Below are 25,320 nucleotides of genomic sequence, written 5' to 3'. Positions count from 1 at the left end.
GTTATGAGACATTGCCGCCTCTAGATTCAATTTGAACGTTTGTTCGGACATGAAATGTAATCTTCCGCACACCCAAAATAAGGGGATCCTATTGAAGCTTCGTTCATCGACAAGTAAAGTTCTAGCGGTGGCGAGGCTGTATCCCGCCATATAATCGAAAATTGCTCGTTGTGCGAGCTTTAAGACATACTATGAATCAAACCCCTGTTTCGTTCCCGGCAGGTGTGGTGGGTTTGTAAGGGATACCAAATCAAAAAATTGAGACGAAATCTATCAATCAAATAAATAACAGGGGCTATCCCTATTTCAAGATCGAAACGATCTACTATAACGAAATTATTCCCGTAACAATACCCGTTTGTGTGCTATACATGCGTTGATACCCTGTACTCTGGTGACTGTTAGGTCTTGTTCATCGCTAGTACGACTTTCAAATATTAAACCATATACACAATTCTAGCATCTATGCGTATCACAGGAAAATTCAAGTCGATGATACCTCGTGATTCTAACTGAAACATTGAATATTCGATCTTGAGTCTATTGCTTGTTTTGTTATTCTTGGTGTGAATGTCGTGTTTCTTGATTGCAGTTACTTTAGCCTTTCCTAGCCATTCGCTGCGCCGTGCCGAAATCAAATTAATTAAAATTCTATACGACCCGACAGGATTCTGATGATTAAACGAATTCCTTTCGGCGGTACATCCTCCTTCGGAAGGGGTTCGAACGCAATGGCATCGATAGACTCAGCCGCGGCAAAAACCCTGCCTGACCAGCCCCAGTGACCGGCTGGTAAATATTAAGGTTTACCAAACGAAAACTTGCCAATCAGATTGCCCGTTTTATTATTGCTAAGGCAAATTCACAGTTACACATGGAATAAACAGCACTAAAATAAAACATGATTTCTGATTGGCTAAAACGACATCTTCGGCTAAGCTTCACGTGTTCCTGCGAAGTCGGGCTAGTCGGGCGGGTTCGTGCCATGGCGGAGTCTCGTGATGCCACCAGGTTCGATCCCTGTCGAGGTAGGATGGTTCTGGTATTGAGCAGGTACGGCAGAGGGAAGTCTACTGTATCTTTAAGATGCATGTACATAAATGCATGATTTATTTGCTTCTAAACGACGGTCACTGGTAAAAATTTCTAATCGAATTTTGAAATTACAAGGTCGAGTAACTAAGAATTGCCAGCTGGAGCAGGATTGCGATTTCTGGAAGGTCATCGCGGAAAAATCTCCCCCTGGACCTGGAGGTCCAAGTAATCCGTTTGGCGGTAATAATCCCTTCGGTGGTAATAACATGTTTAACACGGGTGGCGGCGTAGGCGCATTCAACTTCTTTGGAAATCCATCGACGCCGACTAAGAACTGGTGGGAAATTGCTATTCCTGGCAAAGATTCCATGGCGCAATGCAAGGTACAAACTGATTCTTGCCTGTGTCCATCTGGTTACGCTGTCGAGCATGGCTATTGCGTCAGGGTCGACGCTACGCAGAAACAATGCGACGACAAGTGTATATGTAACGGAACGCGAATATTCGTAAGTATAGAGCCGTCGTGTATGATGACAATATTATAGGCGGCCGAATTTTCGATTTTTGATCAGATCGTGTCTCATCTCTTCACATGCAGAGCGGCGAAAATTGTACTATGAATGAATGTTATCAGTGCGAATGTAAAGCTGCATCGGCGAGTAATTCAGCGGGAGTATCCGAATGGATCAACTGCCTGATCTTACCCAAATGTTTAACTACAACACCACCTCCGACGACATTACCGCCAACTACAACGCCGCCAACTACAACGCCGCCAACTACAACGCCACCTGTCACGACCAAGCCTACAACAACGCCACCTGTGACCTCCACACCAGCGCCTGAAACGACTCCACATACAACACGCCCAGTTTCAACGCCGTCAGTGCCACATTCAACACCAATCTCGACTGAGACCTCGCCAGGTATTATATACATCACACGACATGCACAGTTATTGATGGCAGAGGGCAGCACATGTATCATATCAGCTTTTGCACCTAGTAACCTAGTAGAGGTTCCTGACTAAATTGAGCACCGCTTCGTTCACGGTCCTTGGATCCATCCTTCCACGAGCACAGCCAGTAGCGGTATAGGCAGCACATATATAATGTCAGCTTTGCACCAGATAGATTCCCAACCACCATGTTTTGTCATTGCGCACCGCTTCGTTCACGCTCCACGGTTTTGCCATACCAATCCTTCCAAGTGCACAGTCAGTAGTGGTATAGGGCAGCACATTTGCACTAGATTGATTCCCAACCACCACTTTTTTATCATTGGACACCGCTTCGTTCACGCTCCTCAGATCCATCCATCCGCGAGCACAGTCAGTAGTGGCAGAGGGCAACACATTATATAATCCTGTCTTTTGCACCTAGTGGATTCTTTAGAAAAGCACACTTTTAGAACCACATTTCATTTCAATCACCGTCCTTGAATTTTCTTCATTCCAGTATATTTACACCATTGTTTACCTGTATCATTAATTGGCGGAAGAAATGAATATAAAGAAGAAATGACAGTGCAGTCTATTTAAAGATTGTGTATATACATTCTTTCCGACTTGCTGTCTTAGGCGGAATGAATGTTTTGGTTTGACATTGCTATGCCTGAAGATTTTAAGAATAAATCATATCTTCTCGACGTAACGCGGTATCCTATAGGTCTATGTTAGTAGGCCTACCCACTCTCCTAAATATGGTATTTGCGCTATATTGCATGCTTAACTGTATAATCTATTGCCGGTGTCATCCATCGTGCTTTGCATGCAAAAATGATCTCACAGTTCCGAACCAACCAGAGAATCATCATTGTAATTATTTCTTGAAAAGGAATCAATGTGATCATGTTTGAAATTTGAACAATAACGTAATTCTAACACAGAAGTCATATATCGGTGAGTATTTAGAGATCATTAGATCTGAGTCATGGGACGAGTGTCCTAAATGTTAAGACGATTCTCATTGGTCCATATCTGGGGTACTTGGTGAACTGACACAAATAACAAGATCTCTTAAAGTAACTGAATCGTAAGACTCTTAAATCCTAGAACAGGGTAAACTCTGGTGTTCATTTCAATTGTAACGATTATGCTAAATTATTGTGATGATGATTTCTTTCATACAAATCCGTTTTCAGTGATCACAACCACTTCGCCGACATCAACGACACCGCCCGTTCTACGTAAGTACACATTCATCGGCAGATATACAATGAGAAAAGTAGAGTATCGATATTTGGAAACGAGCTCTGATAAACGGCCGATCACGGGGTTGGCAAATACAGTATACTATACGGCTAAATGAGGTGAAATAGACTTCAAAAGGTAGTTTTGCGGCATATCTTATAACATATTATTGTATATACATCTGGAGGCGTATTAACAATTAAAGCGTCGCTTCCGAAATGTGTGGATGGGTGAGACTCATTTCGAAGAACAATCCTACCAATATACGAGAGACGTTTAAAAGATTCCATATATGATAACGCTGATGTATGATAGGAATAAACTGAATTTCTTATTACCTCCTTTCACAACACCCAACTACCAACAGCTTTGATATAACCATCCTATTATCTAGTGTGTTTCTCCCTGGATTGGTGGTATATTGGTTATGAAAAAAACAAGTTGTATGTACCGTAACTTGACTCCCAGTCAAGTAAGGAACGGTCTACGTCACTAATCAGATCGGTAAAAAATTATAAACCTTTTTTACAGCACCATGCCAGGAACCGGTTTCCGAGACTAAGCTGCTGAAGAAGGTTACTACCACACCGGCAAATCAGGTTGACGCGACTGGATGGCGCCCTACCGCATCTCAGGACACTATAACATATATGTTCATCGGTGAAACGAGGTTCGCCGGATTTGATATCAAGACAACGGACGACATCACATACCTGGTGCAGAGCAGCGATGATGGCACAAACTATAACACCTACAAAGAAACCTCTTCTCCTAAGGTATCTTATTCAGTCACAGGTGTTATTTTCGTTACAAGAATTAAACCAGTATGGATAAAGTAAACGCTATTCTTTATCGTCAGATATTCAATGCGACTTCGTCCGACGGGAATGTAACTGTGGAACTCCTGAATACGCCAGACTACAACGAGACCGACTACGTCCAATACGTCAGCTTCACTGTGATGCAAGTCACCAATAATCCAACCATCAAAATTGTCGTGCGTGGTTGCGGTAAGTAGATGGTCATCTTCTACACAATATCAGTTCAGTCATCGTAAGGTTTTAGGTTTTGAATTCATCGAGGCGTAATCTACGATATAATGAACATCTTATACATTTCACTCACTAAAAGAGTCATGATTCCTGCGATATTTATTGAATAGACATAAGGAATAGAATATTGCCGCTTTCGCGTCACCGACAATAGCAGTGGTTCGCTGCTGCTGCTGCTGCAATCTCTATCTAATCTGTGTTACATTTATATATCGATGAGCAGCAAAGGGATGCCGGGAACCAGAATACAAGTCCTACTGTTTCTGCGAGAAGACCTGCGATCATATCGCCGATAGATCGGAACCGACGTGTCCGAAACCAGGTTCCAGCGAGTGCCTCATGGGTTGTCAATGCCCAACCAACATGGTCACTGAAGATGGCGAGTGTAAGAAAATAACCGACTGTAAATGTTACGATCCGAAAACGCAAAAAGTATATAAGGTGCGTTGGCTGATTTGTTATTCGTAGTTTCTATAATAAGGTTAAGATTCATCTCTCCTTCAAATCCCGGTTGACCAGCAGGTTCGAGTCCTGCTGGTTGCTTACGGTGTGGGGGCTGCCCCGTGTAAGGTTTGGTGAACAATCTAATGTTAGGTCTTGGCAAACCATTAAAAATCTGAATGACGTTGAGCAAAATGATCTAACACGTCGTTATTTTTTTGTTTTAGGTCGATGACATTATTCCGATTGATGGTTCTCCTTGTAAGTACAAACAGTGTACTGTAGCCGGTATGAGTGGTGAGCTCACTAACACATCAGCAGAGTGTACAACAAGTAAGTGTAGATAAACAATTTCTTGTGTTGAGATCTTTTCTATCAATATCATTGAAGCATTGCCTAAAGTTATTGTCCATCGATATTCGAAATCAATTGATGGTCGATAGAATTGAGTCTAAACGTAACTACTCTCTTAGTTTTGAAAATGGCCCCGAGAATCGAGTCTAAACATCAGTATTCGTATCAGTTTTCGGTTTTGTTCATTATTGCGGGGTCCAGGTTGACACTTGTCTCTGGAAACTATGATGTAGCTGTATAAACATATTTCAAATTATTTCAAATTGTGCTTCAGATTGTACACCACCGTTAGTCTACACGGATTGCGTTGAATGTCAGAGAACGTGTAATCATCCTGATGGTAAATGCACATATTCTTCCGACTACTGCACGGACGGTTGCGTCTGTCCACCAAACCAGCTTCTCCTCGACGGTACTGACCAGTGCGTAGACACCTGCCCGTGCATCGAAGACGTCACCAACACTACTAAACAGCTCGGAGAAAGATGGAACGTTTCGGACACTTGTACCGAGTGCGAATGTAAAACTAATCCAAACAACGGAATGCCTCAAAAGGAATGCACCGAATACTGCCATATCAAAGAGGAAGACTGTAAGAAAGAGGTGAGTAGTTGTTTCTGTGCGGTTGATGCATAGGTTCGATGAGTATCTGGTACACAAATGGCCCATCTAAACATTTGATTATCAACAAACTGAACGATGAATAGCTGCCCCATAGATATCGAAATTCCCTTATTATAGTTGTTTTCAAGCGCTGTTATTACTTTCGTTGCTAATTATCTTTTCTAATGATGAATTTTACGTATAACTGTTTACCACTTCTTAACTTTTTTAAAACCATCCACAGCTAGCGTTCAGTATGAGCTGCCGTGAACATAAATGTCTCACAAATCTAAAGTATGCTAATAATGTTCGAGTTACTTAGCTTCGGTAATACTGGGTCGACCGTGATAGGAATTGGGTACAATGTTAGTGTGGGGTCCAATTGTGCAGTGCAAAAAATGGGCCCAGTGTACCACCTAGCGGTGGAACTAGGCACCAACACTGTTTTTTCAGTGACACGACCTTCACAATGACCGAGGAACCGAGGAACGGGGTCGGAATTGGAAAAGCTTTCGTACGACAAATTTAGCCATTGGCCCTCGATACTACATATCCAAAATGCAATGGGAACTAACTCATGTTGACTTCGGAGTTCAATTCGAGCCCGAATACCGCTGACGCCTATGTTTCATAACATCATTGAAAAAATACGTTTGCTTTGCTGCGAATATAAGTAACGTTTAGAATTAAGAATTTCCCGTAGGATTATACCCGTTGTATAACACGAACATGTGCTACAATTCGACTATTAACGTTCACTCTTTATTTAGGGCAAGAAATTCTTAAACGCAGACACTGAAGATGGAGTATGTTGTTCCTGCTATGAAGGATGTGAATACCAACTTCCAAATGGAACACTAATTTTCATCGACGTACGTATTTCTACTTTTTGCATCTAACTAATCATTAGAACCATATTAAAACAACTTTTTAATACAAACTACTAACAGGTGAGAAATTAGAAACAGATATTTTGACCGATATCTTCACTTCACGATTTTATAATCGTCAACCTTGTGATGTATTTTAGCCCGCGGAAACAGTTGTAATAAGTACTTGTGAGTATCTAGAATGCAAAGACAATGGCAACGTAGTCAAAAGTAAGACTGAATGTACAAGCACAACTTGCCCGCCTGGTGAAGAGCTTTACACACCACCCGAGAAATGCTGTCCTGAATGCCGAGAGATAACCTCGACCACACCAATGATCACAGCATCCACTTCTTATGGTAAATAATTCACAATCAGTTGATCAAGTTGCTTGAATTAACCTGACACGCAATCATATCTTAAATTTTAAAACTACTGTTGGAACAACAGGTTCAACAACATCAGGGCAACCAGCACAATCAACAGTAGAAATATCCACTGGACCACCAGCGTCAACAACTGTTCTGCCATCAGGATCAACAACAATTGTAGGAACACCAGGAACGCCAACATCTGGACCACCAGGTTAGATTGTCATTGTTACGATTTGTCCTAAATAATACATACCTTCTCTTGGGACATTCATGGTGTACCCGTTGACAAAAAATAATTTCATCACTTTTTTTGTACCATTGAGTACTCCTTTCCAAATCGATATTTTTTCGAAGTGTGGCAATAAGTTTAATGAATGATCGGAAGGGAATTTACTACTCATGTCAAATGTGAAATTGTAATGACCAAAAAACCAAATTCAATGTTCAGTGTTGTATAATGATAAACAGAAGTTTATGATTTGGTGCGATTTAATAAGAACCAATATTCATAAAACATAGATAATTATTCTAGGATCAACATCAACTACAATCAGCACAACATCTCCGATAGTAATTGTGACAACACCGATCACAACACCAGGACAATCAACTACTGTTGGTACTCCAGGACCATCAACACCAGTAGGAACAACAGGAGCATCAACTACTGTAGGAACTCCAGCAGCTTCAACTACTGTAGGAACTCCAGCAGCTTCAACTACTGTAGGAATACCAGGAGTTTCATCTACTGTAGGAACACCAGGAGCATCAACTACTGTAGGAACTCCAGCAGCTTCAACTACTGTAGGAACACCAGCAGCTTCAACTACTGTAGGAACACCAGCAGCTTCAACTACTGTAGGAACACCGGCAGCAACAACTACTGTTGGAACACCAGCAGTTTCAACTACTGTAGGAACACCAGGCACAACTACTGTAGGAACACCAGGAGTTTCAACTACTATAGGAACACCAGGCACAACTACTGTAGGAACACCAGGAGTTTCAACTACTGTAGGGACACCAGCAGCTTCAACTACTGTAGGAACACCAGCAGCTTCAACTACTGTAGGAACACCGGCAGCAACAACTACTGTTGGAACACCAGCAGTTTCAACTACTGTAGGAACACCAGGCACAACTACTGTAGGAACACCAGGAGTTTCAACTACTATAGGAACACCAGGCACAACTACTGTAGGAACACCAGGAGTTTCAACTACTGTAGGGACACCAGCAGCTTCAACTTCTGTAGGAACACCAGCAGCTTCAACTACTGTAGGAAAACCAGCAGCTTCAACTACTGTAGGAACACCAGCAGCTTCAACTACTGTAGGAACACCGGCAGCAACAACTACTGTTGGAACACCAGCAGTTTCAACTACTGTAGGAACACCAGGCACAACTACTGTAGGAACACCAGGAGTTTCAACTACTGTAGGGACACCAGCAGCTTCAACTTCTGTAGGAACACCAGCAGCTTCAACTACTGTAGGAAAACCAGCAGCTTCAACTACTGTAGGAATACCAGGAGTTTCATCTACTGTAGGAACACCAGGAGCATCAACTACTGTAGGAACTCCAGCAGCTTCAACTACTGTAGGAACACCAGCAGCTTCAACTACTGTAGGAACACCAGCAGCTTCAACTACTGTAGGAACACCGGCAGCAACAACTACTGTTGGAACACCAGCAGTTTCAACTACTGTAGGAACACCAGGCACAACTACTGTAGGAACACCAGGAGTTTCAACTACTATAGGAACACCAGGCACAACTACTGTAGGAACACCAGGAGTTTCAACTACTGTAGGGACACCAGCAGCTTCAACTACTGTAGGAACACCAGCAGCTTCAACTACTGTAGGAACACCGGCAGCAACAACTACTGTTGGAACACCAGCAGTTTCAACTACTGTAGGAACACCAGGCACAACTACTGTAGGAACACCAGGAGTTTCAACTACTATAGGAACACCAGGCACAACTACTGTAGGAACACCAGGAGTTTCAACTACTGTAGGGACACCAGCAGCTTCAACTTCTGTAGGAACACCAGCAGCTTCAACTACTGTAGGAAAACCAGCAGCTTCAACTACTGTAGGAACACCAGCAGCTTCAACTACTGTAGGAACACCGGCAGCAACAACTACTGTTGGAACACCAGCAGTTTCAACTACTGTAGGAACACCAGGCACAACTACTGTAGGAACACCAGGAGTTTCAACTACTGTAGGGACACCAGCAGCTTCAACTTCTGTAGGAACACCAGCAGCTTCAACTACTGTAGGAAAACCAGCAGCTTCAACTACTGTAGGAACACCAGGAGTTTCAACTACTGTAGGAACACCAGCAGCTTCAACTACTGCAGGAACACCAGCAGTTTCTACTACTGTAGGATCACCAAGACCAACAACTACTGTAGGAACACCAGGAGTATCAACTCCTATAGGAACACCAGGAGTTTCAACTCCTGTAGGAACACCAGCAGCTTCAACTACTGTAGGAAAACCAGCAGCTTCAACTACTGTAGGAACACCAGGAGTTTCAACTCCTGTAGGAACACCAGCAGTTTCAACTACTGTAGGAACACCAGGCACAACTACTGTAGGAACACCAGGAGTTTCAACTACTGTAGGGACACCAGCAGCTTCAACTTCTGTAGGAACACCAGCAGCTTCAACTACTGTAGGAAAACCAGCAGCTTCAACTACTGTAGGAACACCAGGAGTTTCAACTACTGTAGGAACACCAGCAGCTTCAACTACTGCAGGAACACCAGCAGTTTCTACTACTGTAGGATCACCAAGACCAACAACTACTGTAGGAACACCAGGAGTATCAACTCCTATAGGAACACCAGGAGTTTCAACTCCTGTAGGAACACCAGCAGCTTCAACTACTGTAGGAAAACCAGCAGCTTCAACTACTGTAGGAACACCAGGAGTTTCAACTCCTGTAGGAACACCAGCAGTTTCAACTACTGTAGGAACACCAGCAGTTTCAACTACTGTAGGAACACCAGGAGTTTCAACTACCCTACCAGGTTTGTTTCATTATTCTTCAACATTCCTACATGTACACTAACTTCTAAACAAGGCAATATGAGGATGCCCATTAACATGATATAGTTGTGCGCAATCCTCATTGCGAAAATTAAATACATTTCAATAATGTTTATGATATAGCGTATATAGGTTACTGTGAATTATAACGTATTACCTAGCTACAAGATCAACGACGAACTCGAAAGCACATTTTAAAAATCTAAATGGAGTCGATTTATAGCATTTTTTTACAAGATTCACTGCTGAAAAATTATAGGTACAACATCAACAACAATCAGCACTACATCTCCAATAGTAATTATAACAACACCAATCATAACTGGTACACCCGCAGCAACAACAAATGTAGGAACACCAGGAATTACAACAACTGTTGGAACACAAGGACCAACAACCACCGTAGTAACAACACCTGGAGCAACAACAACATCACCACTTATACCAGGTTTGTTTTTGATTTAAAATGTAACTTGTTCGGACTTTCAACAGCTCTGAGGTCCATATGAAGATATTCATACAAACCCTTACCCTTAAAAGCGATATTGGTAGCTTGATTTTGTAGGTCATATTAGCATACTTGGGGTGGGAAGATTAATTGAAAAAACCCAACTGTCAATTTTCACAATATTTTTAGTGATTTAGTGTGTTCATTTAAAATGTCATTACCAATTGACATTTTGGACAGAAAAGATCAAAGAACATTTAAAATATCGACCTAGACTACAATGTAATCGTGACCATTATAATCTTACTTAAGGACCGCAAGGGCCTACCACAACTATAGCACTACCTACTCCCGAAATTACTACAATTTACACCGGACCTGCAACCCCCAAAGAAGTAACAGTTACCGGTTCTACAACTGTGGAAACTTCAGGTACAACAACCACTAATATCATTGCACCCGAGACTCCTCCTGAAATCACTGTATCCACAACGAGTGTTACTACTGGAGTTACCCGTGAACTGACAACTACTTTAGGAACACCAGCACCAACAACTACTGTTGGCACACCAGGACTAGCAACTACTATAGGAACAGTAGGCACATCTACTACTCTAGGTACTGTTGGAACAACAACAAATGTCGTTATACCAGCACTAACAACTGTAGGAACACCAGGAGCATCAACAACTGTAGGAACACTAGAACAAACAACTACTGTGGGAACAGCCGGAGCAACAACTACTGTAGGAACACTAGGACAAACAACTACTGTGGGAACACCTAAATCTTTCACAACTATAGGCACATCAGGTCCAGCAACTAATGTGGGAACACTAGGCACAACGAATACACCTAGTATTGCAGCAGAAACCCCACCTGAATTTACAGGATACACGACTACAACAACAACTGTAGCAACACCAGAACTAACAACTTCCGTAGGTACGCCAGCACCAACAACTACTGTAGCAACATCAGGCGCAACTACCGTAGGAACACCAGGAGCATCAACTACTGTAGCAACATCAGGCGCAACTACTGCAGGAACAACAGGACCATCAACAATTGTAGGAACACCAGCACAAATAACCACCATAGGAACACCTGGTCCTTCAACTACTGTAGGAACACCAGGACCAACAACTACTGTAGGAACACCAGGACCATCAACAACTGTAGGAACACCAGGTCAAACAACTAGTTTAGGAACACCTGGTCCTTCAACTACTGTAGGAACACCAAGACCAACAACTACTGTAGGAACACCAGGACCAACAACTAGTGCAGGAACACCAGAACAAACATTTACTGTAGGAACACCAGGAGTTTCAACTACTGTAGGAACACCAGGAGTTTCAACTACTGTAGGAACACCAGGACCATCAACAACTTTAGGAACACAAGGCCCAACAGCTACTCCAGTAACACGAGGACAGACAACTAGTGTCGGAACACCAGCAGCTTCAACTACTGTAGGAAAACCAGGAGCTTCAACTACTGTAGAAACACCAGAACCAACAACTACTGTAGAAACACCCGGAGCATCAACTATTATAGGAACACCAGGAGCATCAACTACTGTAGGAACACCGGTACCAACAACTACCGTAGGAACACCAGGAATAACAACAACTGTGGGAACACCAGGTACAACTACTGTAGGAACACCAGGACTAACAACTACTGTAGGGACACCAGGCACAACTACTGTAGCAACACTGGGTACAACTACTGTAGCAACGCCGGGTACAACTACTGTCGCAACACCAGGTACAACTACTGTAACAACACCAGGTACAACTACTGTAGGAACACCAGGTATAACTACTGTAGGAACACCAGGTACAACTACTGTAGCAACGCCGGGTACAACTACTATAGGAACACCAGGTACAACTACTATAGGAACACCAGGCACAACTACTATAGGAACGCCAGGTACAACTACTGTAGGAACACCAGGTATAACTACTGTAGGAACACCAGGTACAACTACTGTAGGAACACCAGGTACAACTACTGTAGGAACACCAGGTACAACTACTGTTGGAACACCAGGCACAACTACTGTAGGAACACCAGGTACAACTACTGTAGGAACACCAGGTACAACTACTGTAGGAACACCAGGTACAACTACTACGGCTATTATTGCACCACAAACTCCACCTGAATTCACAGGATACACGACTACAACAACTAATGTAGCAACACCAGAACCAACAACTACTGTAGGAACTCCTGGACACCATTCAACTGTAGGGACAGAACAAACCGTAGGATCATCTGGACCGATAACTACAACTGGACAAACAACTACTGTAGGTACACCAGGATCGACATCAACTGTAGGTATGCTAGTAACAACAGCTTCTCGATGACGAATTGTGATCATTTCACACTCACAATGCATAATACATTCTCCTGTTTGATGAAATAATTTACACATGTTATACGTAGAGGAACAGTTACGTTTAGTTAAACATCCGTATCTGTATGGATCCCATATATTACTAAATGTATACATTTTATTTTTGTATTCTTTATTGTAAGCACTAGTCTATAATAGCCTGAGTTCTTACATTGACAGCTATATATATATGAGTACTTGCGTATATTTTACCGAATAAAACCAGATTAGCATTTCTAGTTTACTTTGCGGTTCAATTGAATATCGGAGACAATCAGCACCTCATCTGAATAGCAAATCCTCAAATATTTTACGTTTGACTATTAGGTAGCACCACAACAATTGGTACACAAGGATCGACAACAATAAGTATTGCACCAGAAACATTCCCACCATTCACCTATTCCACATCAAAAGGTATATCATCTTAGTTAGACATGTAGACTTTAGTTACCATTAGATATCTTTAGATAATAGTTCAGATACATGCGCGTCTTTTGGCTTTTTCAGTAGAAAGGAAATAGCAGTACAAATATTTAGCATCTGTCTACTATTCAAGAGGTCCAAATGCATCGTTACTGCATATTCGTATTGTCTTATACCAATGGTATACATGTAACATGAAATTATATCCGGTGATGACAAGTGTTTAACCGTTTCGTGGAATTTCAAATTTTCCAAACTATCCTAGTCTTTTCTGTTCATCGGTATTCGTATTACGTTTATATTCAAGCATCGTTTCGTTTGAGTGATGATTGTTTCCTGTGCTTCAAGTTATATTTTCATTATGGAATCGGATCACTATGAAAGTAGTTTTTAGATGTTGTCTTCTAGAAATATCTGATAACTTCGTACTTTCCTGATTCTACACAGAAACTACTACTACAGCACCACCAGGAATAACTACAACATTACCAGGAACTACTACAGCAACAACACCAGGAATAACTACAACATTACCGGGAACTACTACACCAGCGCCACCAGGATCAACTACAACATTACCAGGAACTACTACACCAGCGCCACCAGGATTAACTACAACATTACCGGGAACTACTACACCAGCGCCACCAGGATCAACTACAACATTACCAGGAACTACTACACCAGCGCCACCAGGATCAACTACAACATTACCGGGAACTACTACACCAGCGCCACCAGGATTAACTACAACATTACCAGGAACTACTACACCAGCGCCACCAGGATTAACTACAACATTACCAGGAACTACTACACCAGCGCCACCAGGATTAACTACAACATTACCAGGAACTACTACACCAGCGCCACCAGGATCAACTACAACATTACCAGGAACTACTACACCAGCGCCACCAGGATCAACTACAACATTACCAGGAACTACTACACCAGCGCCACCAGGATCAACTACAACATTACCGGGAACTACTACAACAGCGCCACCAGGATCAACTACAACATTACCAGGAACTACTACACCAGCGCCACCAGGATCAACTACAACATTACCGGGAACTACTACACCAGCGCCACCAGGATTAACTACAACATTACCAGGAACTACTACACCAGCGCCACCAGGATTAACTACAACATTACCAGGAACTACTACACCAGCGCCACCAGGATTAACTACAACATTACCAGGAACTACTACACCAGCGCCACCAGGATCAACTACAACATTACCAGGAACTACTACACCAGCGCCACCAGGATCAACTACAACATTACCAGGAACTACTACACCAGCGCCACCAGGATCAACTACAACATTACCGGGAACTACTACAACAGCGCCACCAGGATCAACTACAACATTACCAGGAACTACTACACCAGCGCCACCAGGATCAACTACAACATTACCGGGAACTACTACAACAGCGCCACCAGGAGTATCTTCAACAGCACCAGGATCTACTACAACGGCACCAGGTAAAGCTTATCTACCATTGAATGATAAATTGATTGACATTCGAATGCCTTGAGATATTCCAATTCTAAATCAATTCATTGCAATTGATTTCTATTTCAATTAGTTTGTGAGGAAGGAGAATTGACTGACATTATGACGAAGCAAATAGTGCATCCCTCCCAGCTAACCTCTTTCCCCAGTAATCCACTAACACCCCCATCTGAAATTTACCCATCAGGCATGGGATGGGAGGTTTACAAAGCAAAGACCAATCAGCCAAAACCATATCTAATCATAGACTTACTACCCAATTCGACTTATACAGTCACACCAGCAATCTATCGCATTACGAAGATTGATGGAAATGTAAAGTCTATGGATATTCTGGTTAAATACAATGGAAGCAATGTCTTCACACCAGTAAAAACCAATACAATTCTTGTTGCCCCGATCACTTTCACTCCACTGTTATCCAATGTAAAAGAGGTTAAGCTGATGCCGAAGGAACCTTGGTACCCTGGCGAGGACACACTGTACTTCACTGTGCAAATATCAGCATGTTATAAACGTATGTCCTTTAGTCGTTTTACAGTATATATATACATATATATATATATATCTTTTGGTGTCCTCAGCCCAGAGCAATTTCATTATCGAGCAACGATAAAAAGTACATATTATTTAATATGTTTTTAGATGAAAATGAATTTGCTCATTTAGGGAAGAGCAGAATGCTATTATGCACTGAATCTTGATTGCACATTGCACCATTAAATAACTCTCAGAAATTGAAAAAAAAACTGGAAGAGGTTGACACGGTCTTTTGAGATTAACATATGAATCATTCGAAGTTTGTCTCTTTTTTGTCTACCACGATACATCTGTATAGAATATTTTCTTTAGAGGTCAATCGACTGAAAATTGGTAACTTGCCAATAAGCGACATCTAATGACAGGATTTTAACCTATTAGATCTTGAGTAGCAGCATCCTCTATCGAGGTATCATGAACGGTTATTGTTTCTGCTACTATTTGCTAAATCTATCTCGAATGCCTAGAAACAAACAATGCCCCACAAAAACACAGATTAAATTCCTCAAAAGTGTATATCAAAGATGAAGGGAACTAAGCGTTTCTAATGATTTATGGATTATACGGACACGAATATTAGAATATGAACTGCCAAGACATGACCTTATTAGATGAAGGGAACCTATGAAGGTTGCTTGCCACAACACGACATTCCTTGATTGCTTCCACTCTAAAGTCATTATGCGTATCTAGTTTTTTATCTATGTTTTCTATATCGGAGTTACACGGAAGCACCAAAGCACCAAAACGACATGCATCAAACACCGGAAATCAGTTTATCTTTCTGGTCTTTTAAGATATCACCTGCACACTATGAACTATGGCTTACGACAATTTTTAGACCAATGCCACTTGACTGTGTAACTGGACCTGGGTCACGCCCAATCGTCAATTACTTTTCTAATATTGTGTTTTATGTTTTATTTTCCAGGAACGACAACTACCGGTAAGATTTTTCACTCTTATGTTTCATATATTTGTCATTGATTTGCATAATCAAATGCACTGCCGAAAATGCACACTAACACTAGCACACAAAACGATATAGCACGAATACACTGCACTTTACTCGGATCGAAAATATCGATAAATTCGGCTGTCATTCGGCTCTAAGAATGGACAATTATTAAGCGTGCTTTTTTTACTGGCAACTTGCCGTACGCTGTCGATCGACAAACAAAAACCAAGAATTAATAAAGAATGCGTTGATGCAAAGGTAAGTTCAAATCTCCGATGACATATATTCATATAACGCTTTAACTATATATGACTTGTACTACATATTGACATATTGACGATAAACCTCTCTGAGCACTAATGCTTACACTATAAATCATAAACAGTGAATCAAAATCTGAATAAATAAACAGGATATTTCGAAGTGCATTTTCATCGGGAATTTAAATTCAATTGAAGGTAAATAACGTTTAAGGTAACAAGAAATTGCTTGACTTTACAGGACCCGTACAATCAACTGTGACTACACCGGGAACTCCTGGTACAACACCCATAGTACCTCCTGTTACAACTACGACTCCACCAGGCACACCGGGAACTCCTGCTACAACACCCATAGTACCTCCTGTTACAACTACGACTCCACCAGGCACACCGGGAACTCCTGGTACAACACCCATAGTACCTCCTGTTACAACTACGACTCCACCAGGCACACCGGGAACTCCTGGTACTACACCCATAGTACCTCCTGTTACAACTACGACTCCACCAGGCACACCGGGAACTCCTGGTACTACACCCATAGTACCTCCTGTTACAACTACGACTCCACCAGGCACACCGGGAACTCCTGCTACAACACCCATAGTACCTCCTGTTACAACTACGACTCCACCAGGCACACCGGGAACTCCTGGTACAACACCCATAGTACCCCCTGTTACAACTACGACTCCACCAGGCACACCGGGAACTCCTGCTACAACACCCATAGTACCCCCTGTTACAACTACGACTCCACCAGGCACACCGGGAACTCCTGCTACAACACCCATAGTACCTCCTATAACAACTACGACTCCACCAGGCACACCGGGAACTCCTGCTACAACACCCATAGTACCTCCTGTTACAACTACGACTCCACCAGGCACACCGGGAACTCCTGCTACAACACCCATAGTACCTCCTGTTACAACTACGACTCCACCAGGCACACCGGGAACTCCTGCTACAACACCCATAGTACCTCCTATAACAACTACGACTCCATCAGGCACACCGGGAACTCCTGCTACAACACCCATAGTACCTCCTGTTACAACTACGACTCCACCAGGCACACCATCTACAACACCAAGTGTCAAGCCTACTACGATACCACGTGAGTCATGGTTTATTGAATCGTATTTGTAGATCATTTTCATTTGTAGATAATTATCTTACCTCACAAATGTACGAACGATTTATCTGTTTTCTTTTGAAGCTGTTTGTAAGGAACCTGTAAAAGATGTCATATCAAATAAAATCGTCACTGAATCTGGAATCATTACGGACCCGAACACAGATGTGAAATCTCTACTAACTGGAAGTGGAAATGGATGGGAAATTCCGAAATCCAAAACGAATGCAAATCTAACGTTTATCCTTCCTCCTAGTTCTAATGGAGCTGCAGAGGTTCACAAAATTATAATAGATGGAAACGTATTTACTGCCGATGTATTCGTCAAGAAAACAGGACAGACATCGTTTACAAAGGTTGCGACAAATGAATCTTTTGATAACATAGATGCCAGCATTTCATTCAGTCCACCATTGACAAATGTGGCTGAACTGTTGTTCGTTCCCAAATTGACTTTCGACCCGACTGAAACGGTGTATGCTATCAATCATTTAGAAGTTTTTGCCGCATGTGTGGGCAAAGCTGGTGCTACTACTACACCCATAGTACCTCCTATAACAACTACAACTCCACCAGGCACACCGGGAACTCCTGGTACAACACCCATAGTACCTCCTGTTACAACTACGACTCCACCAGGCATACCGGGAACTCCTGCTACAACACCCATAGTACCTCCTGTTACAACTACGACTCCACCAGGCACACCGGGAACTCCTGGTACAACACCCATAGTACCTCCTGTTACAACAACGACTCCACCAGGCACACCGGGAACTCCTGGTACAACACCCATAGTACCTCCTGTTACAACTACGACTCCACCAGGCACACCGGGAACTCCTGCTACAACACCCATAGTACCTCCTGTTACAACTACGACTCCACCAGGCACACCGGGAACTCCTGGTACAACACCCATAGTTCCCCCTGTTACAACTACGACTCCACCAGGCACACCATCTACAACACCAAGTGTCAAGCCTACTACGATACCACGTGAGTCATGGTTTATTAAATTATGTTTGAAGGAAAATAATTTTCAATTTTTTCCTACAAATTAATGTACATTTTACCTTTTTTCCTTTATAGCTGTTTGTAAGGAACCCGTAAAAGATGTCATATCAAATAAAATTGTCACTGAATCTGGAATTATTACGGACCCGAACACTGATGTGAAATCTCTATTATCTGGAAGTGGAAATGGATGGGAAGTTCCGAAGTCCAAAACGAATGCAAATCTAACGTTTATCCTTCCTCCTAGTTCTAATGGAGCTGCAGAGGTTCACGAAATCATAATAGATGGAAACGTATTTACTGCCGATGTATTCGTCAAGAAAACAGGACAGACATCGTTTACAAAGGTTGCGACAAATGAATCTTTTGATAACATGAATGCCAGCATTTCATTCAGTCCACCATTGACAAATGTGGCTGAACTGTTGTTCGTTCCCAAATTAACCTATGACCCGACTGAAACGGTGTATGCTATCAATCATTTGGAAGTGTTTGCCGCATGTGTGGGCAAAGCTGGTGCTACTACTACACCCATAGTACCTCCTATAACAACTACAACTCCACCAGGCACACCGGGAACTCCTGGTACAACACCCATAGTACCTCCTGTTACAACTACGACTCCACCAGGCACACCGGGAACTCCTGGTACAACACCCATAGTACCTCCTGTTACAACGACGACTCCACCAGGCACACCGGGAACTCCTGGTACAACACCCATAGTACCTCCTGTTACAACTACGACTCCACCAGGCACACCGGGAACTCCTGCTACAACACCCATAGTACCTCCTGTTACAACTACAACTCCACCAGGCACACCGGGAACTCCTGGTACAACACCCATAGTACCTCCTGTTACAACTACGGCTCCACCAGGCACACCGGGAACTCCTGGTACAACACCCATAGTACCCCCTGTTACAACTACGACTCCACCAGGCACACCATCTACAACACCAAGTGTCAAGCCTACTACGATACCACGTGAGTCATGGTTTATTGAATTATATCTGAAGGAAAATAATTTTCAATTTTTTCCTACAAATTTATGAACATTTTACCTTTTCTTCCTTTTTATAGCTGTTTGTAAGGAACCCGTAAAAGATGTCATATCAAATAAAATTGTCACTGAATCTGGAATCATAACGGACCCGAGCACTGATGTGAAATCTCTATTATCTGGAAGTGGAAATGGATGGGAAGTTCCGAAGTCCAAAACGAATGCAAATCTAACGTTTATCCTTCCTCCTAGTTCTAATGGAGCTGCAGAGGTTCACGAAATCATAATAGATGGAAACGTATTTACTGCCGATGTATTCGTCAAGAAAACAGGACAGACATCGTTTACAAAGGTTGCGACAAATGAATCTTTTGATAACATGAATGCCAGCATTTCATTCAGTCCACCATTGACAAATGTGGCTGAACTGTTGTTCGTTCCCAAATTAACCTATGACCCGACTGAAACGATGTATGCTATCAATCATTTGGAAGTGTTTGCCGCATGTGTGGGCAAAGCTGGTGCTACTACTACACCCATAGTACCTCCTATAACAACTACAACTCCACCAGGCACACCGGGAACTCCTGGTACAACACCCATAGTACCTCCTGTTACAACTACGACTCCACCAGGCACACCGGGAACTCCTGCTACAACACCCATAGTACCTCCTGTTACAACTACGACTCCACCAGGCACACCGGGAACTCCTGGTACAACACCCATAGTACCTCCTGTTACAACTACGACTCCACCAGGCACACCGGGAACTCCTGCTACAACACCCATAGTACCTCCTGTTACAACTACGACTCCACCAGGCACACCGGGAACTCCTGGTACAACACCCATAGTACCTCCTGTTACAACTACGACTCCACCAGGCACACCGGGAACTCCTGCTACAACACCCATAGTACCTCCTGTTACAACTACGACTCCACCAGGCACACCGGGAACTCCTGGTACAACACCCATAGTACCCCCTGTTACAACTACGACTCCACCAGGCACACCGGGAACTCCTGCTACAACACCCATAGTACCCCCTGTTACAACTACGACTCCACCAGGCACACCATCTACAACACCAAGTGTCAAGCCTACTACGATACCACGTGAGTCATGGTTTATTGAATTATATCTGAAGGAAAATAATTTTCAATTTTTTCCTACAAATTTATGAACATTTTACCTTTTCTTCCTTTTTATAGCTGTTTGTAAGGAACCGGTAAAAGATGTCATATCAAATAAAATTGTCACTGAATCTGGAATTATTACGGACCCGAACACTGATGTGAAATCTCTATTATCTGGAAGTGGAAATGGATGGGAAGTTCCGAAGTCCAAAACGAATGCAAATCTAACGTTTATCCTTCCTCCTAGTTCTAATGGAGCTGCAGAGGTTCACGAAATCATAATAGATGGAAACGTATTTACTGCCGATGTATTCGTCAAGAAAACAGGACAGACATCGTTTACAAAAGTTGCGACAAATGAATCTTTTGATAACATGAATGCCAGCATTTCATTCAGTCCACCATTGACAAATGTCGCTGAACTGTTGTTCGTTCCCAAATTAACCTATGACCCGACTGAAACGATGTATGCTATCAATCATTTGGAAGTGTTTGCCGCCTGTGTAGGTAAAGCTGGAGCTACAACAACCGTACAGCCAGGTAATCATATTCATAATCACGCAGTAAATGATTCACTAATATTTAAAACATAATTTCAAATTGCAATCGCAATTATTGTGTTGCACTAGTTCATTTGCATTGACATCGTCCAGTTTTTTCACATTCGAATTGCTTATTTCATTTCAGGAATATACACTTCAATTAGAAAAAAACAAAACTTTCAACACGAAGAAGCACTTTGTAAAACACATTGTCGAAATGTGTTGAACCAAACATGAAGCACATCACAATAAAAATAAACCTCGCATTCTATGTTCATGTGTTTTGTGACCCGAATAAATCTTTTCCTGTTTGATGAAATGTATACAAGGACGAAATGCTATCCGACGACCTTACTCTAATCTCTAGACTAAACCTTCTGGTATATCAACCATATTCAAATGTAAAGGTTTCGTGCTTGGATAACATTGATCAATTTTGCCACGATGTTGTTAGTTCGTTTCCTATAGAGTTCATTTCCTATCTTCTGGTAAAACGGCAATAACCTCTTGCATCCACATTTATATTTGCTTTATTTAATTTACTATTCAGCGCCTTCGTCTCAGCCGACAACGCCATCCGTTGCGACATCACCTTCACCATCTTCTGCCTCTCCACCAACAACCGGCCCGTCAAGACCGGCCACGCCATCTACCGTCACAACGCCTGGTACAACACCTAGCGTTACAACCACGTCACCGTCTTCAACTCCAGGTAGGCGTGTTTGAGAGTATTCGTTTTGCATTTTGATCTTGTCGTGGGCATTTTATAGAAATCAATTTTCTTTTTCAGTTACGCCTACTGCAGGATATTGCGTTGACAATAACCAGAAAGTTCGAAAGGTATGTGATTAAACGGAGGACGGTTCGAAATACGAGTTTTACCTAAACTTCATAAAAGGATGAGAAACAACCTTTGTCAGCATCAAATTGCTTATTGACGTAATCATTGACTTCCACTTACCCCTGCAGTTTCAATGCCCTGGTTAATCATACGCAATTTTATGTAATAGCGCTCTACCAGTGATGTCACTTAGGGGATTGTACGAAGGTGTCCATCTTCTCCTGGCGTTATATCATCGATTGTGGTTCATCAATTAGTTCATTGTAAATGATTATTACACTATTGCAATTTTTCTCGTATGTTTCAGGTCAACGAAACTTGGAACGAAGGCAACTCGACGTGTGACCACTGCACTTGTAACTCTGATAGAAATATCGTCTGTACAGACAAACGAGATACTTGTAACACAACTTGTGATAATGTACGTTATACTACCATTACATGAACAGGGCTATGTGCACTCGGTCATACTTAGAATGACCCACACATTCCTAAAGCTTGCGTTATGTTAGTTTGGTTAATTTAATCAGTGGCAATGAAACCTGAAAGTCTAAGAACGGTCTTAATCTAGGTATTGTGTGGGAAGATAGCCTTTTGAACATATCAAATTATAATCGGGTGTTTCATTATTCGTTCTTATTGAACAACATTGATTGAAAAGTTGTATTCATCTATTCAGGGTCGTCTGGAACATGTAGTCGGTAAATGCTGCCCGGTCTGCGGTAAGTAAAAGTATATCAAATATTCACAATTAAACGGCATTGATGTAGTATAACGGGAATAAATGGTCCACTAATCGTTGTTGTAGTGCCAACTTGTCAACCGAAAACACAGAGCATCGAAGTCAAAGTCGGTAAATGTAAATCAAGCGGTCCTGTAGATGTAATATCCTGCGCGGGTACATGCGCGGGCGGTGCTGCCGTAGACTTCGCCGCTGGACCGGCAGGAGGAGTATTCAAACTTGTAGCAGACTGCAAATGTTGCCAACCGTTAACAACGTCCAAGAAATCATTGCAACTTACTTGTAGTAAGTAAACATGATTCTAGAACGCTGACTAAAATGTATTGACGTAAATACTGCTGTGTCGGATTTCCATCCCTGGATTCATGCGTATAAACCTTATTAGATGTTTTTAGATTGAATAAATCGTAATAAACTCGAATGATTAAGTTGAGATAACTCGCTTTATTTATGATACTGAACGTCTTCCTTCCTCGGAAGGACGTGTTCTCCCACCTTGCTAATTCAAAACCCTTTATATATTGTAAATTTTATCATCCTACACAGCGCTATTTTCTTGTAATATCTAACGATCTTAAATCATAATCATAGCAATAGCAAGGAAGCAGTTGGTGAAATGTTGTCATATTCTGTTTTCCAGCCGATGGCTCGACGAAATCGATTCAATACGAAGTCCCGGACTCGTGTACTTGTACGGGCTGCTCGAACCCTGGAATACCTCCTAAAGGAGCACAGAATGGACCAGGAGCGGTGAATGGACCAGGAGCGCAGAATGGACCAGGAGCGCAAAATGGACCAGGAGCACAGAATGGACCAGGAGCGCAAAATGGACCAGGAGCACAGAATGGACCAGGAGGACGTGGAAAGCGATCAGCCAGCCGAAATCTCGCAAAGAAATTTCTCGGCTCCTTAAATTTGAATATGTAAATTATGGCATATCAGAGACACCTACCGACAATAATGCAAAACGAAATAACGGACTAAGAGAATTCTACATTTTTGTCACGTGACACGCTCTTCTATCTTATGCAAAATAGAAAAAAAAACTTTAAAAAAAAAATTGACAATAAAAACGATAAAACTAGGAGAAAATAGTTACTACATAAAACATAGTCTGAATCAAAAGTGCGTCGAAAAGGAAAGATTTAATGTATATATTTTTGAAATGATAGATATAACGTTTAACTGTGATATATGCAAAACTGCTGTTATAAGATTAATTGTTAATTAGTTACATGTGTTAATTAGTTGTGTGTTTAAAGTAAAGAAAACGTTCGGGGGCGAAGTATATACATTATATCTTGTTAGAAGTGTCGCAGAAGAAAGGCGGATATTTTGATGAGAAAATATTGGTTTCTGGGGCTAAATCTCTTTATGTTATTTGTTTCATTCTGTCACGTGACGGCATAATAAACCTTTATGCAATAATTGATACATATTTGTCGTTAGTTCCTTTTTTGAGTGGTCTCCTACCCGGTCTCCTAGTAGTGATTAGGGTTGTTGCCGGATAGTAGATGTACTGGGATGTCCCGGGTTCGAACCCGTTAATCACTGGCACTGATTAAGAGTGATCTGGATGCTGAATAGAGGATGTACAGGGGGTGTCCCGGGTTCAATCTCGGTAATCACTGGTACTGATTCGGAGTGGTCCTGATGCCGAATAGAGGATGAAACAGGGGCATCCCGGGTTCGAGCCCGGTCTTATAGTAGGGCTTTAGTGATACCGATGCTGAATAGAGGATGAACAGGAGTGTCTGGATTCGAACCTGATAATTACTGATACCGATTAAGGTTGATACTGATACCGATGCTGAATAGAGGATAGGCAGATGATTAAAAAAATCCTTATATCAAATTAAAGGAGTTTGCGCCCTCACCCGGAATATCGGGGAACTGTTAACGAAGAACAATTCAGTCGTTTCTCCATAAGTTTAAATACGTTAGACGAATAATCACGACGCCTAATTAACTTATTTGGTTTTTTTTAACTGAATGCTCGTCAACTGGATACCGGATTACTGATGAAGATTGTCGTTTTTACAGTACCCAAAACTCTGATACGAGCCTCTGTGATACTGGTTACAATGAATAAGTTGAGAGAAGCTGAAAAGGAAAGCAAATGAGGAAACTGCTTAGTGGAATACACTGGTACATTGCCTACGTATAACGACATGATCGCCATCTATTGGAATTTCACTGAACTATCGAAATTTCCTGATCGACATTAGCGCAGATTTTCTCACAATGAACCATATTTCACAGCGCCATCTATCGACGATATGTTGAACTAAGGTTTCTAGGCATTAGACGCGGTTATCGAGT

The 25,320-nt window shown here is 42.1% G+C and overlaps 1 protein-coding gene across 1 annotated transcript in view; it reads left to right on the top strand.

The window, feature by feature from the left end:
- Positions 1–24,430, top strand: part of LOC141911611 (uncharacterized) — a 58,989-nt gene extending 34,559 nt beyond the window's left edge. The window contains exons 20-38 of the mRNA XM_074802599.1: positions 1,171–1,541; positions 1,634–1,961; positions 3,178–3,222; positions 3,758–4,002; positions 4,086–4,236; positions 4,502–4,719; positions 4,947–5,052; positions 5,348–5,676; positions 6,447–6,548; positions 6,707–6,905; positions 6,997–7,131; positions 13,720–14,775; positions 16,278–16,292; positions 21,966–22,127; positions 22,206–22,255; positions 22,564–22,677; positions 22,936–22,978; positions 23,065–23,283; positions 23,639–24,430. Coding sequence (XP_074658700.1) covers positions 1,171–1,541; positions 1,634–1,961; positions 3,178–3,222; positions 3,758–4,002; positions 4,086–4,236; positions 4,502–4,719; positions 4,947–5,052; positions 5,348–5,676; positions 6,447–6,548; positions 6,707–6,905; positions 6,997–7,131; positions 13,720–14,775; positions 16,278–16,292; positions 21,966–22,127; positions 22,206–22,255; positions 22,564–22,677; positions 22,936–22,978; positions 23,065–23,283; positions 23,639–23,925 — 4,175 coding nt within the window. The 3' untranslated portion in view covers positions 23,926–24,430. The remainder of the gene's footprint in view (positions 1–1,170; positions 1,542–1,633; positions 1,962–3,177; positions 3,223–3,757; positions 4,003–4,085; positions 4,237–4,501; positions 4,720–4,946; positions 5,053–5,347; positions 5,677–6,446; positions 6,549–6,706; positions 6,906–6,996; positions 7,132–13,719; positions 14,776–16,277; positions 16,293–21,965; positions 22,128–22,205; positions 22,256–22,563; positions 22,678–22,935; positions 22,979–23,064; positions 23,284–23,638) is intronic.
- The last annotated feature ends 890 nt before the right edge of the window (positions 24,431–25,320 follow it).

This window comes from Tubulanus polymorphus, chromosome 10 (assembly GCF_964204645.1).
Source record: "Tubulanus polymorphus chromosome 10, tnTubPoly1.2, whole genome shotgun sequence".
NCBI lineage: Eukaryota > Metazoa > Nemertea > Palaeonemertea > Tubulaniformes > Tubulanidae > Tubulanus > Tubulanus polymorphus.
The sequence above is the reverse complement of the archived record's forward strand: the minus strand, read 5'-3'. Positions and strand labels throughout refer to the sequence as shown.